Source organism: Poecilia latipinna, unplaced genomic scaffold, assembly GCF_001443285.1.
Source record: "Poecilia latipinna isolate Pla-1442-1.1 unplaced genomic scaffold, P_latipinna-1.0 Scaffold367, whole genome shotgun sequence".
Lineage (NCBI taxonomy): Eukaryota > Metazoa > Chordata > Actinopteri > Cyprinodontiformes > Poeciliidae > Poecilia > Poecilia latipinna.
Genome location: NW_015112983.1, coordinates 251,657 through 267,225, shown reverse-complemented (window position 1 = coordinate 267,225; position 15,569 = coordinate 251,657). Strand labels below are relative to the sequence as shown.

Sequence of the window (15,569 nt, the reverse complement as noted above, 5' to 3'; positions counted from 1 at the left end):
TTAAATCATGACTTTTCTTAAAATCAAGCGTGCTTATTGGCACCATGTTTTGTTTTTTTTTGTTTTTCCATCATATTACTATTTTTCTCTGTTATGCCCTCCACCTTTCTGTTATATTATCCTCACCTTTATAGCAACATCAGTAATTTTTGGATGAAAAGTTGATGCTGCTCCATCATACAGCTCAGCTACATGAGGTGAAACTAAAGGAAGTTGCACTGGAGTGTTTATATTTCCAAACAGAACCACACAAAGAGAATGCTCCATCTTTCACTAAACTCTGCTTGGACTGTTCCTCCTTCCCGTTCTGGCATGGCCCTGCCATCTTTGTTTTTGTATCTGGCGCCGCTTAACAAGTGGCGCCCTCTTCTGGACAGCGGCCAAACAACAACACAGAAAGAATATCTAGCTGTTTGTATCCCTACATTGAAACTTTTATATCATCGTCATCAACATGCGCTCATCCCCATCCAGTTCTTGCCTCTCTTATGAGTCTGAGCTGATGCTTTCAGGTTTATTTATTCTGTGAGAGAACTGCGTGACCTCTTAGCCTGAAAGCATCTAGACCACTGCAGTTACTGCTGCGCACTTCAATTTTAAAAGCTTTCGTGGTTTTAAATGTCTGTAAAACTTGCATGGAATCTTCTCCAAAGGATTATGGTTAATTCAATACTATTTCTAGGACTATAATCTGACTAAAGAATGCCTTCCTGTCCTAAATGGAGCCACTCGACAGACAGTAATTACAGCAAGAATGCAAAAGGAAATTTGCTCAATATTTACTCGTTAAAATCGTGTTTTTTCTAATGCCTTAGGATTTTCTAATTGGACGCAACCTTCCTCTTTTTGCTGAACTGTGTCCTCTTCTATTTCTCTGCAGATTTTGGCATGACCAGAGACATCTATGAGACCGATTACTATCGTAAAGGTGGTAAAGGTCTGCTCCCTGTCCGCTGGATGTCACCAGAGTCTCTGAAGGACGGTGTTTTCACCACCAACTCGGACGTCTGGTAAGCAGGCGCACGCAAACCCACATGGGGACGTTGTTCTCTGCACACGGCGCTTCAGAAAATATCCTTCGGACTCCGTAATGAAAGACAGACTCAACCAACCTTCACAGCCCTTTCTACCGTTTTCCTCTGTGCAGGTCATTCGGGGTTGTTTTGTGGGAGATAGCCACTCTGGCAGAGCAGCCTTACCAGGGTCTGTCCAACGAGCAAGTCCTTCGCTTTGTAATGGAGGGAGGACTGCTGGAGAAACCGCAGAACTGTCCAGACATGCTGTAAGACACCACACGCACACCACCCTGCACAATTGCCTATTATGCTCCCATATACTTGTCTCTCTGTTTACCATGTTTCCCTTTACTCTGCCGTCTAATTATAAGTGACTACCAGCTACTCCCACCGTGCAGCAGTGCCGCTTGTGGCCTGTGAGATTTCTAAACAGCAGTGCTCACTGCAGTCTGTTTTACATTGTGCGTTTTTCTGTGCTTTGAAGTGTTTGTCTCTAATATGAAACAGGCCAAATATGATTCCACATCAAACAGCTTGCAAGCATGAAGGACAAATTTGGCCACCAGTGAGAAAATTCCAGAGACACAAAGTCATAGACTTGTTTTCTCCTGCATGAAGCGTTTTAGAATAACGGTTGATGTCTTCCTATTTAAATGTCATGTAGTTTGGTGACTTTGCAACTGATTTTGACAAAAAAAAAAAACAAAAAAAAAAACTTTGGTATACGTTTTACCAAAAAGCAAATACTTCATCTTTTATCACATCAGCGTCAAATTATTATCAGCGGCAGGATTTTGAAACAAATTGAGCATATGAATGTTTCTGTTTTGAAGAAAGAAAGAACAGACTGAGCTGCTCAGAACGAGAAAAGTCTTTCACAACTTTTTTCCTCAGTAACTCAACCTTGGCCTTGTAATTTTAAGATGTTCTTCTGGTAAAATTACATTTTTATTCTATTTATATTATGACTGTATTCTCGTAATTAGGCAAACATTCTTGAAACCGGGCCTTAGTCATCCATTGCACAACTCACAGAAGAGATGGCTGATGTTTTGAAAGTATTTTCTGTCGTTTGTAAATTTGTTTTTAGAAAAGAAAGTGACGGGGGGGGGAGTGATTAAAATCGGAAATCAAATCTGGTATGAAAAAAATTTGAGATTTAGTTATAAAGTCATATATCCCAGCTGTAGCTTCTTGTGACAAAGCACAGCTTTTCTCTACTGAGATTACTTCAGTAGCATATGCTGCTTATAATTATAACCAATATTCCTTTGTGTGCAGATTCGAGCTGATGCGAATGTGTTGGCAGTACAACCCTAAAATGCGACCCTCCTTCGTTGAGATCATCAGCAGCATCAAGGATGAGCTGGACCCGTCTTTCAAAGAGGTTAGTTTCTACTACAGTGCCGACAACAAGCCCGCCGAAGCTCCACAGCTCCATCTGGATAAACTGGACCACTCCACGGATGTTCCCCTGGAGCCCTCTTCGCAGCAGCAACAGCTGCAGCAGCAGAAGCCCCCGTCTCCAAGCTCAGAGGGGGCGCCTGCCCCGTCACAAGCGCCCGGCTCCCCGTCCTCTCCCTGCACGTCGAGCGCGGTCATGGACAAGCAGCCTTCGAGCCAGCAGGCGGCCAACGGACTCTCTGGGACTGGCCATCCCACGAGCTCGGGAGCCACAGTGCGGCCAAACCTGGACGAACTGCCGCCGTACGCGCACATGAACGGAGGACGCAAAAACGAGCGCGCCATGCCTCTCCCACAGTCGTCTGCCTGCTGATTGGGCAGAAACACGTACACCGTTCACCCACGGACCCGAAGAACCACATGTATGGGTGGTTGTCTTTTTTTCTTCTTTCTTTGTTTGAATCACAGTGAAGCCTTCTCAACAGGATATGGATGTGGATATTTTGAGACTTGCATAAAGATGGAAAAAACTTTCAAAGAGTTAATGTCCTGCTGTATGGCCGCACACTTTTCTTTTTTTTTTTTTTCTTTTAAATAATCTAGTATGAGTTTCTACCAGCTGGCTGTTATTTGTGATACCGCTCCTGCTGCTGAGTGGAAAGACCAAAAAGAAAAAAAAAAAAAGAAAAAAAAATCTTCAGTAAAATGAGAAATCATAAAAAAAAAATAATAATAATTTTGAGGGGAGTTATTTCACTCTTTCTGTGGCTAAACTTATTTTATAAATTGTTATTTGTTTTTTTTTATGTTTCTGAATGAGGAAACAAAACGTGTAGGCCTTTATGAATAATCAGCGTTGTTTGTGTGTGCTTTTGAACGGGCATTATGGTGGAAACATTAAGCATATCTAAAGATTAACAAGCACTAGAAGGAGGTCGCCAGTCGGTCGTTTCTGAAGCCGGCTGCCACGAGGGTCGAGGGTCGAGCGTCGGCATAATGCCGGGTCAAAAGCCAGTCCGCTGAAACAAACAATTGGAGAACAGTCAGCTCTGCCAAATCTGTTGCCAAACTCTTCTGCTTTCACATTTTCTTATCCTGTTGCTCCTCAAGATGCAGTCGTGAAAATGGAAGGAGAAACACAAACAAAAGCACTTTTGATCTTCCACCACATCGTTCATGTAGAGGCCAGACGGACGTCAACTTTCCTCAGCCGTCCTGCTCGGTTTTTCTAGTGCTGACTGCGATCTGCGGTTTCTCCACTCCGTCAGATCCCTGCGTAGACTTCAGTCCCGTCAGTTTACCTGAAATAGAGCCAGCTGCCACAAAGTGCTGTTACGTTGGGGTTTAACAGTGAATCGCGTAGCAAAATATATACGACAAAACACAAAAAAAAAGGAAAGGACTGCAGAGGAAGAGCAGTCAGGAGGAGAACATGAACGCCAGATCTGTACATCTGAGTTTTCCCCAAGGTCAGAGGCATCCTTGTTGTACACAAACAGGTATTTTTTTACACTTGTAAATACTTGCCAACATTTACATCTCTACATGTGCAGAGCATTTATGTACAAACCAGTTGTTTTTTCACTTTTTCTAACTTTTATACAGTCAAAAACTTTCATCATGTACAGAAAGAAGCTGCTATTCCTTATTTCTCTTGTGGTGTGTGTGTATGTGTGTATATATATGTGTGTACACACACACACACACAAATAAAGAACCTTCTTCAGGTTGGTTTTCAGCTCGGAACATTTTCACTCCAGTTTCTTTTTTTTTTTTTTTATGCTTGTCATTGCTTTGTTGTTTATGAACGGATTTTGTTTCTGCAATTGAGTAAGAGGTACAATAACTTGCCTTGCATTGAAAGACCCGTATCTTCCTCGCATCCCCTCTAGAGGGCATCCATGTTCTCTGGTCCTTTTACCATGAGATTCACAAGCCTGGTGTCCCAAATAAAATCTCAGGTGAAAGAGAAAAGCTAAATCCTTTTCTGCTCCCCTTTTTTTTTCTTCTTTATTTTCCTTTTTTTGTGCTGCTGTTACCCAGAGACATCCTACCTTGTGTTTGTCGTTCTGTGTCAGATTGTTTTATCAGTGTGAAAGTAATGTTTCTCGCCACAATGAGTAACAAGAAGTTTCCTGGTCTCAATCTTGTGGTTTGTCCTTGCCCAAGTTGTATGCAACCAAAACTACTGACAAAAAGTAGGAAAACCTTCAAAAGTTTTAGAATATAGTAAAAATATTGTGAATAAAGTTATCTGAATTTGGCAAAAAATAAATTAAAAATCCTTTTTGAGGGGGATGTATTCAGACTCTCTTCAAGTTGGCACATTTATAATTTGAGATTTCTTGCGCGGAAACTAGCTGCCTTCTATTTCATCAAGCAGCATCTATTCAGACTCTCTTAGACTTTTATCTGAACTAGCTTTTACCAAACAAAGGGTTTCCTAAACATCCTTAAAACGCGTGGATATGTAGTCTGGCTCAGCAGAAAAACAATTGCATTTCCAGACTTTTGTCCAGCCCCTATCTTGTAGTTTCTAGTTTTTCATCTTTAGGGGGTTAATCTGTGAAATTAATTGACTTTTAGTACGTTCCTGTGCACGTCATTTAGGTTTTTCACGTCGCTGACTGAGAAGCAACTGCACTGCACTTGAGTGTATGCATATATCAAACATCTATAATTCTGAAATGTGAATTTACAGGAACCCTAGACATACATTGGACTTCTTCTGACATAAAAATATCAATTTTGTGTTCATCTCAGCAGTGGCTAAATTGCAGCTAGCAAGGAATAGCTTACAATCCAAATGTAAGCAGTTAGAGCACCTTGTAAATGTGTCCTGTTGTGGTTAAATGTTGCTCACATATTAATACAAAATGAATATTTCATCTAATTTTAAAAACAAGAGATTTAATATTAAGAGCATTTTTTTTTTCTTTTCCTGGAGCTAATTGAGTTAACTGAGTAGTTTTTTTTTAGCCCTGTCTATATACACAAAGATTAACTTTAGTTCACTATATTTAAACATGTGAAACAGTTCAATTACTATTTAGTGTTTCACAGTGAAACAACTGTTTTCTTGGTGGGTTATCTCTGGTTTGTCAGAAGTTACATGGAAGCTAGAAAATGATGTGACGGCTAGAGAGCAGATAAACAGAATGTGCACCAAACTATAACATTTGCTAATAAAGGTGGAAACTGTGTGTTACCCCTTACATCTTTTGTTGTTTCCTACACATTTCAAATGATGTAAAGTGAATTTTTGGTTCGCCATTTTCTGATCATTTCCTTCTACTTTTTGTCAGTGTTTCGGTTAAGTTAACTTGCGGTCTCTAGAAATCAAAAAAGCCCTTTCTTTGTATTTCTTTGTATTCCATTTTGACTGGATCATCTCACTTGCCTCTCGATCAAAAGCTTTTTTGAAATATGTGGGCATTCAAGTGTTGAAGTAGCTTCTGTTCTTTCTTTTTCAATATTTTGTAAACGTTTGATGTGTTTGAAGATTTGTGTGACTAAATGGGACTGAATTTGCCTGCAGCATTCAGTTTTCTGTTGAAATGCTTCAATAACATTAAGATATTGTGACCTAAAAGGACTGACGAGAGAAATACACTATGAACCCCTTTTGTTGGAGAAAACAAAATCTTTTCTTCTCGTTTGAGCATCAGTAATAAAACATTGACCTATCTAATTGAGGACCACACGGAATAGTCTCAAAAGTGACATTTTAACTCAGTTCCCAGATGTTTTTGCTATTTATTTTTATTTTTGTGAAGTGGTAATCGCTGTACAAATCTTCCCTCGAGTTTTCCCTCCCATTTTTTTTCTTTTGTTTTGATCTCATATTTTTATGTTCTTTTGATATTCTGGGAGAAGGCTTTGTTATTACTTCCTTCAACCATCCATCTACCTCACTTTTTGTTTTGTCCAATCTATGTACTTGTATAAAACACAAAATATGTCATCTCGGCTGTTTGATCTCACTGGGTGCTGTGTAAAGGTCAAATTCAAACCACAAACCAAACCATCGTGGAAGCAGGCTAGGGCCTCCGACACATCAGACATTCTTTATGCTACTACTAGAGAATTCGATCTTTTTATATGGAGATGCTGAATATATATATATATATATATATATATATATATATTTTTTTTTTTTTTTTTTTTTGGGGGAGCTTCGGTTGGCTAATGGGCTCTTTTTGGGGGGTCTGTATTTGCTGATTCAAGTGAAACCTAGTGGAATTCAACATGAGGTATGGGATGGTTTCACTGGACCATTTCCCTCTACAACACTACATTGTCTTTCATTTGTTACATATATTATTCCTGAGTTGTAGCTTCTTTCTGCCCTGTAGCTGTTCCCACTATGATTTGATGACTGTAAATTGAAGAAATGTCTCTATGAGAAAGCGTTTTCTCTAAAAGCAGACCTGTGCTGTATTTTATCAAGCTTCTTGTTCTATCCTTTCTCAGCCAGTCTTGCTATAAAATACTAATCAATTTCTGAAATCAGGTTTGTTTGTGGTCTGATTTTTGCCAGATTTTTCTTTTTTTTTTTTTCTTTTTTTACCACTGGAACACCTCAGAGGTAACATAAAAACAGTAAAGTTTTTGTTTCTCTTCCCAACTCATCCCTCACTTTTTTTATATACATGTTACATTGACAGTTTGTTACATTTATTTTAAAATATGTAAGTTATTGATAGCCTTCCAAGTCCTGGATTTCTGTTAAAACAATTGTTTGGACTGATGTTTCATTTTGGTTTTTCTTTTGTACATGCTGTTGTAAGATTTTTTCTTGTTATCAATATATTACTGGGATAAAATGATTGGCTGAAGGAAAAGAGAATGTCTATTTCCTCGTTCTTTTCTTTTCTACACAAAATTTAAGATAAATAAAAAAATGTATGCAATTTGTGTGGTATGTCTTTATTTGATCCTGTTTAAACTATTTTATATTAAAAGGAAACTTCTGACCATGTTAGTCCTTTTGAGTAACATTTATAACCAAATTTAGGATTTTCTGTAATGCAGCACTTCTGTAACAAATTGGTATTGACAGGAAAATGTATGTTGAAGGAAAAACTTAAAATTATCACATATTTTACCTATTGTGACAAACGGCAGACCTGTTCAGGATGCCCAGTGATTGCTGGAGGTAGACACCAGCCTCCTTACATTAAATATGGCAGATGGATGGATGCTTTAGCATACTACCTGGGAGAATCCACCATCGGCAGGGGAATTATTGGTTTTAAACTCCATAAATATGAACATAGATGCATACCACATTACTTTGTATTGGTCTAGTACTTAAAATACCGATAAAACACGTTGAGATTTCTGGTTGTAAACAAACCAGAAACCGCTTTGCGACCAGATTCTCCTTAGTGCAGTACGGTTACTTACCAATTGGGGGCAGCAAAACCCCAGCGGCGCCATCTCGGCCTTGAAATAAAAAAGAGAAGAGTCTGTGCTGTGACGCAGGCTTGTTTACGACAGATGATTGCTGCTAACCTGGAGCTTCTTGTTTTGATGTTTAGCTCTTCCAGGGCTCACAGGTTTCTTCCGATAGATGACGAGACGATGTAGGCAGTTGCAGTGTCTTACAGTGGTCTCCTGCTACTAAGGTAAATAATTTTTGTTTTAAACTTTGTGTTTTGCTTGTAACCAATTAGCAAAGTGGCTATTGCAGGTCACAGTTCTGACTTGTTTATGCTGAAAAAGGGAAACGGCTGACAGGTCCTGCATGTATCATTGACTTTAACCTTTTGTTGCTCTTTCTAGCCTTATAGATACTGGTGGCTCTTATTTAAAACGACTACATACAAAATACTATCTGGTCACATTACTGCATGCAGCTGTCGTTTTGTGGTTTTACTTTCTCCCTTTTCAATCAAAGGGTCTCACAAGAGTAATGTAGGTGCCTCTCGGCGAATTTGAGTAGCATCTAATATTGCTTTTATTTCAGCATTTCATTTCAAAATGAAAATCATATTTTTATTTGAATTTGTGGCACAGATAGTGAGATTCTAAGAGGAGGTTGTTTTTTTTGTGCTGATATGTGAAAACTGAACCTATCTTTCCTATTTTGTTATACTTAATGTTTAATATTATCAGACACACCTTCCTAAAAGTTGTTTTTTGTTCATACTAGTCCAGAAAATATTTTCTATAAAGTTTCATCGTGGTTTGTTGGAATCCCGAAGCCTTATAAATAACTCTACAACCCCTTCGAAGCCGATAGATCTGGCCGTAGTATGTTGTATTTATATAATATTACATAATTAATCGGTATTTTGTATGGGTTTCATATTTTGGGCACTAAATTAACTTGTTTAAGAGATTCTAGTTGATTAAGATGAACCTGTCATGCTTGTTGACTTTCAGGAAACAGTGATGCCATAGGAGATTCAGGCGTTGTCAAGTGTCCTTCATCCAGGAGGGGAGAGCTTTCCTGAGAAATGGCAACTGAACTCCACGAGACTATATTCATGGCCAAGCAGGAGCGCCACAAAAACCTGTTCCTGAACTACAAAAACCTGAACATTTTTCCCGTAGAGCTGCTAAAAGATGAAGGACTACAGTTTCTGGAGAGGTTGTACATGAAGAGAAACTCGCTGACTACACTGGTATCCTCACAGCACCATCATTTGTGATTTTAAAAAAAGCACTCATGAATGACTGACGTTTTGTTCCTGTGAGATCACTTATAATTTCTGCTTTTGTCCTGTTTTTTTTTTTTTTTATCAGCCTGATAATCTTGCTCAGAAGCTCCCAAATCTTATAGAATTGTAAGTGCTCTTGTAATTTGCTCAGATATCTTTGTTGTATTTAAATATTTAATTTAAATCACGTTTTGTCTTTTGATTCAAGGTACCTGCACTCAAACAACATCGTCATTATTCCTGAAGGTAGGACTGCAGTAAGACCAGACAGTTGTGCCATTATTTCAAAGAAATTAGATGTAACTGCTAAACTAACCTTTTGATTTCCAGCTATTGGAAACCTGGCACGACTGCAGTCACTGGACCTGAGCAATAACGCCCTCCAGATGCTCTGCCCAGAGATTGGCCGCCTGAGGTCTCTGCGACACCTGAGACTGTCCAATAATCAACTCAAATGCCTTCCACCAGGTAAATGTTATTCCAGTTTTAAATTTACAAACAAAATATGAATTTAAAATACAATATTCTTTTATTAACTGAGCTAAAAATGTAGGGGAACTTCATGGTCTGAATGTTTATAACACAAAAATGGAAAGTAGTGAGAGCAACATAGTCTAACGATAGGTGTATTTGTTGTGCCATTCTGTGTTTTATACACTTCCCAGTCAACCTCCTGCAGAAAAGATTAGGAACGTTCTGTTTCAGGCTGATTACATTTTTTTTTTTTAACATGGAGAGGTGAAGACTGGAAGAAGTTCCACTTGCAGGATGTTTTGAATCCACTCTTTATTCAAGAATTGTTTGTAAATGATATCAAGATACTTTACTGTTGTACAAATTCATCATAGCACTCACTTTTTTCTTGACAAATTAGTATTTGTTTCAACCAATCAGAAGAATTCCTAAGAAAAAAAAAATCTATGTACTTATATAAAACACGAAATATGTCATCTCAGCTGTTTGATCTCACTGGGTGCTGTGTAAAGGTCAGTTTTCTCTTGTCCACCTTTGAACTTTCTGTAGGATTAAGTTTTGGGTCTTGATGTTTTGTTTCGACATTCATGGCCTTTTCGCTGCCATTCTTGGTATGATTCTGTTGTCTGTAAGGTTCTGCTTCACCTTGTATTCATGTACATTCACACTCTCCTTCCGCCAATGTTGAGAAAACTCTGCACAGGTGACAACCCACTTATTTAACACACTTATCACGGGAAATCTAAAGTGTTAATTTGTGTAAGTTCAAACCTTTTGGGCACATCCGTGCTGTTGAATCCCATGTGCTTGTCTACCACATGGGTGTAAAACCTCAGTTTGCCAGCAGATTGCGTCTGAGCTCTTCAGCCAAACTGTAGAATGAAGTTGTCCAGCACCCATAAGCTCATGTTTTGTCATAATGTTAATCTTCAGCAGTTATTGTACACTCTCACGAATTACATATGGCTATTTTTGGCCTCAAGAGATATTTAGTATAGTCCTTTGTTTTAAACTTTAAAGTCCCAAATAACCACTCTGTTCTCCTAATATTGATGCTTCCGCATTTGTTATTTTTCACTCAGAGATTGGTGATCTGCAGGACCTGGAGACCCTCGACTTGGCTATGAACCAGCTGATGTCTCTTCCAGACCGCCTGCACCGCTGCCTCTCCCTGCAGAACCTCACAGTGGACCACAACCTTCTGAGTCATGTCCCCCGCCAGCTCTGCTGGCTGCACCGCCTCAACCAGCTCTCCATGGCAGCCAATCGCCTAACCTTCCTACCACTCGGTCAGTATGGTGCTGTGTCTGCGATCAACTGCAGCGATTTGGATATCATGAGCAACGCATCGTTAATCGTCTGCCTGTTTTATAGATCTGGGCAGATCCCGAGAGCTGCAGTTTGTGTTTGTAGATAACAACGTGGATCTGAAAGGCCTTCCCTCCTACCTGTACAACAAGGTCATCGGCTGCAGCGGGTAACATCCTTAACACTGACAGCAGTTATTTCAGAAGAGTATTTCAACTGGGTGCAGACTTCTTACTTGGATAACTGTTAATATCACTAAGCTGAAGTGAAATAACAAAAAACTCTGACATTAGAGCAATTTTGATGCATATGAGAGGGTTTAGTGCGACACCGTCAGCCGACAAGCAAAAATATCAATGAGTGCCTGTGGAGAAATTGAGGTTTCACTTCAGCGCAGCCTTTTTTATCTGAAAGGGGAAAAAAAAAAAGATCTACACAACATCTTTCAAAGTATAAACTTCTAAGCCAGTGATGTTAAATTTCTGGTGTTTAATACAGCGCAAACCTCCCAAACACATGCATACCAAATGTGCAGAGTCTGCACTTTTTGGCATGTTGTAATGGTAATTATCACTTCAAGCTCCCTCTAGCACAGCTGCTCACTCGGGTATCAACTTCTCCTGTGGTGTGTGTGCAGGTGTGGCTTATCCTCTCAAGCTCTGGAGGGTGGCAGCATGGGTGAGTTACTGACTGAGGCCCTGGTGGGGCTGCCGGCTGAAGTGAAGGTGATTGGGTCGCACACGGATAACGTGGTTCCGCTGGAAGAGCTGGCTATGAGGACTATGCATCGTATCTACCATCACCGCCCAGCAGGTGGGGGCTGGCTGTAACTTGCCTTTATGATTTCTGCAGCCTCTGAAAAATCACAGTCTTTTGGTCATCTCAGTTTTAAAAAAAAGTCTTAAATATGTTCAGATTTTCTGTCTGTCCTCAGTTTTATGTAGTTACTCCTTCATTTTCTTAATTTGTTTATTTTTCCATTAAACTTCTTGTTGTCCTTTTGGAAGGAGTTTAATTGCCTAACAGTCAGTCTTTTTTGACAAATCTGTGAAAGCAGATTCATCATAAAAGTGATTCATTGCTGTTTGTTCAGGGAATTGAAATAAAAAAAAAACTTTCTGGCTCCATGACCAGCTCCTTTAGGGGATTCTGTTTAAGCAGATTGGTAACTCTGCAGCTCCTGCAGTTACCATGAACCTCTTGGCTGCTTCTATGATTGATGCTCTCCGTTCTCACCTTGTCAGTGGTGGATGACTGTCAGTGTCCCAACTTCTTCAAAATTTGATCCCAGAAATTAATTTATACACAGGAAGGCCCCAGTTACTAATATGGTGGTTTCCCAAATCAGTTTGTCACACCAGATTTTATTCAGGAGTATAAAAGTACAAAAAAGGGCAAAGTACAAATTCACAGCACACCTTTCTGATTTTTATGTGTGAAAAAAAGTTGTTTTTTTTCCGTCCACTTCATAATTATGTGCTACTTTGTATGGGTCACTCATAAATCCCCATAAAATATATTTAAAAAAGCTTTTAAATCAGATGTACAATACAATAAAGTGGAGAAATATTATGTTGAAATATTTATACAAGTGTTCAAGCCATTGATCCCCAGCTAGACAAATTCGTTTATAAATAAAATAATTGACTGTCTGTTACCTCGTTTTAATCCGTCGCATGTTGTGTTTTCAGGCCTGAACTTGCTGCCTCCCATCATCCTCCCAAAGAGCCTGCTGGACCTGCTGCGGTTCCCTCTGGGTCACTGTCACCGTTGCAGCCAAGCCATGTTCACCATCATCTATCCCAAGCTTTTCCCTCTGCGTGACACGGCGTTGGCCGGAGTCCACCGCAGGTCAGAACAAACGTCCCCTTCTTTCTTTTTCTGCCCCGGTACTGTCCCCGTCTTATCTCCGCGATAAATGTTTTTAATTAAACTCGCTTCTTGTCTGCATTTCCGCCCCTTCCTCTGCAGAACAACTGTGAGTTTTGTGGCCTACTGCTGCTCCAGTCACTGCCTCCGGACCTTTGATCTGCAAGGGTGACATCACTTCCGTTCTTTGCGATCCGTCGGCGCTCATGAAGGTGACGGATGATGATATCCTGTCATTTGTGATGAGGCGCTGAGCATCGGAGGCGTCCTGTGCAGGAACTCTGTTCATCATTATGTCAAAAAGAACCACACAGAAACTCTTGCCTTGTGACCGACAGACATGCTGCTCCTCGGGTGACACTACAGCTCTTTGAACAAAGACTCAAAGCGCTCATGATGTTCTTCTATCTAACCGCCGAGACTTAGAATATTCCTGTGTGTCTGTGGTTGAGGACGGATCATTGTGCTCCATCACTAATCAGGTTGGATCTGAGGTAGCCACAACCCCTCCCCTCCCCCCACACTCACATCGGAGCACTTTTTAGAGCAAACACTTGGATTTTTGTGAAAGTTTTGAGTCATTTTTCACAAAGTTTCCTGTAGCAGGCACATTTATTTCTTTATGAAGTATAACCAAATGCTGTGTGTTCTCAAGAATATTTGAAGGTTATTTAAATTTATGTTTGATGTGTAATTTTTAAAACGGCGAGTATAAGGCTTTGTTCAGTTACCCAACAGAAGGCAAATACTCAGGTCTCAGTGCAGAAGTCGTGTATCCAATTATACAGTGCAATGTTACATTCATACTCAAAATTATAGTGTCCAAAAAAAAAGCCAGTTAAAGTTACAAGACCAAACTGTTCCCTTTAAATGTTTTTTTTTTCTTCCCACTGGTTCTTCATTTGTTGCACAAGTTGCAGGATTTCTTATGGCTTTATTTGTTGCATCAAGTTTTTACAAGTTATCATCTTAGAAACAGTTTCCTCCCACCATCTAAAACATTAAGATATCGCATTTTGACAAAACTTACATGAACCAGAAAGCTAATACAAAATACAAAAAAAAAAAATCGAATAAAACGCAATGCTAATTATTTCTACTCCACACACATTTTAAATTCAGTTTTTGGTGAAAACTGTGTGACTGGTTGCACTGACGCTTGGACGTTGTAAAGTTCATATCTGTTGTTTGTTTTGGCAGTAAATGTTGTCTGATCTTTGACTTTGAGTGAATTCGACTCAGTTATTTGATCTGAGGTGAGAATTTGCATTTCAGCATCGTAGAGACGCTCAACTCTTTCCTCGTCTTCCTGCTTAGTTAGAGCAAACGCTCAAGAGGGAGACACACAGCAGCTCCAACTACAGTGTAAGCTGCATGTATTGATTCATAGTGACCTAATATGTATGCACACCACACTTTCTAAGAAAGAAATACACACAGGCTCATGGTTGTAATGTGAAAAAAATTCAAGGGGCATGCTTAGTTTCACATGGCACTGCAGCAGCAGGTTTGACGCCAATGCCAGTGTCTAAGCTGCAGATCTAGCTAACACTTGGAGTCCTGTGCAGTTGTTTGTGTCAGTGGGTCAGGAGAGGAAAGCTGATTGTCTTCCTATCATTTAGGATAAAATCCCAAAAGAGATTCTGTTAAAAAAAAAAAAAAACATCTAAGAAGGGTCAGATCCAGGATTACCAGGAAAGCTTGTCTTAATATTAAAATAATTCCTCATTTTTGACACCAAAAATATTTCCAGGTCAGTGGGCTCTGCTGCTCCTTAGATGGCAAATCCTCCAAAAACACAACAGCATGTGCTGCTGTGAAAAGCTAGAAGCAGTGCCTCCATCACCTGGAACAATGGCGTGTTCAGACAAATGGCTCTCTGGTCTGTAGTCAGACTCTCTGACCTCCCTCACCACGTCTCGGCTGGTTGCACATTTGCATTAACACACGTTCACCTCGCAGTCTTGTGAGAGAATTCAGTGAATTCTCAACCTGCTGGCAATGTGCCCAAATAAAAGAGTAATATATGGTATGTTATTTCCATAATAAACACATAGGTCATTCAGGAAGGAGAAAGAAAATCACCTAAAGCTGTAAATGATTTTAGAAACTTGAATATTCATCCCAGGTTAGCAAGTTGGTTGATCCCATGCTGGTTAATCTTCCAAATGATAAAACTTATTATTCAAGCTCTTTCCACACATCAGGTGAAGGTAAAATGCAGACACTAAGTCTTTTCTGATCATTTCCCTTGTTCTCTTTACCACATTTCTCCAGCACTGAGAAATGGAACCTGTGGCTCCGTTGCCACAAGTGTTTCTCTGGACCTTTCACAATAGCTCTTAGAATTTCTGATAACACAGTGTTTCTCAACCCTGGTCCTCACCGCCCCCTTGCTCTGCATGTTTTAGATGTGCCTCTGTTCCAGAACAGCTGATTCAAATGATTGCATGACCATCAAGTGCTGCAGAAGCCTGTTAATCACCCAGAGATACAATTCAGGTGTGTGGCAGAAGGGAAATACCTAAAACATGCAGGACAGGGGGGCGATGAGGACCAGGGTTGAGAAACACTGTGATAATAAATATTATAGGTATTATTTATTATTTTTTTGGCTAAAAATAATAAGTGTACCAATAAAATTGGGTTTTTTATAGACTAGCAACTAAATTCCTGCTGAATCTTGTAAAGATTTGTGGCTCCGAACATTCTTTGTCTTTTTTTTTTTTTTTTTTTTTCTGGGCAAAAACGGCCCTTTGGATTGTGAAGGTTGCAGACCCCTGGTCAAGCTGGAGGAGAAATCTGATCTGATTTTATCTTTGTTTTGCAA

General features: G+C 39.7%; 2 protein-coding genes across 2 annotated transcripts in view; both read left to right on the top strand.

Moving 5' to 3' along the window:
• The window catches only part of LOC106949861 (insulin-like growth factor 1 receptor), a 51,149-nt gene extending 43,816 nt beyond the window's left edge, over positions 1-7,333 (top strand). Inside the window, exons 19-21 of the mRNA XM_015036399.1 lie at positions 881-1,010; positions 1,148-1,282; positions 2,298-7,333. Coding sequence (XP_014891885.1) covers positions 881-1,010; positions 1,148-1,282; positions 2,298-2,793 — 761 coding nt within the window. The 3' untranslated portion in view covers positions 2,794-7,333. The remainder of the gene's footprint in view (positions 1-880; positions 1,011-1,147; positions 1,283-2,297) is intronic.
• A 547-nt stretch (positions 7,334-7,880) lies between these two features.
• Positions 7,881-13,960, top strand: lrrc28 (leucine rich repeat containing 28). The gene is made up of 10 exons (XM_015036400.1): positions 7,881-8,050; positions 8,811-9,052; positions 9,174-9,214; positions 9,297-9,334; positions 9,419-9,556; positions 10,645-10,851; positions 10,937-11,039; positions 11,508-11,683; positions 12,562-12,721; positions 12,842-13,960. The coding sequence occupies exons 2-10, from the start codon at positions 8,885-8,887 to the stop codon at positions 12,909-12,911; spliced, it is 1,101 nt and encodes a 366-aa protein (XP_014891886.1). The 5' UTR covers positions 7,881-8,050; positions 8,811-8,884; the 3' UTR covers positions 12,912-13,960.
• Positions 13,961-15,569: the final 1,609 nt, after the last annotated feature.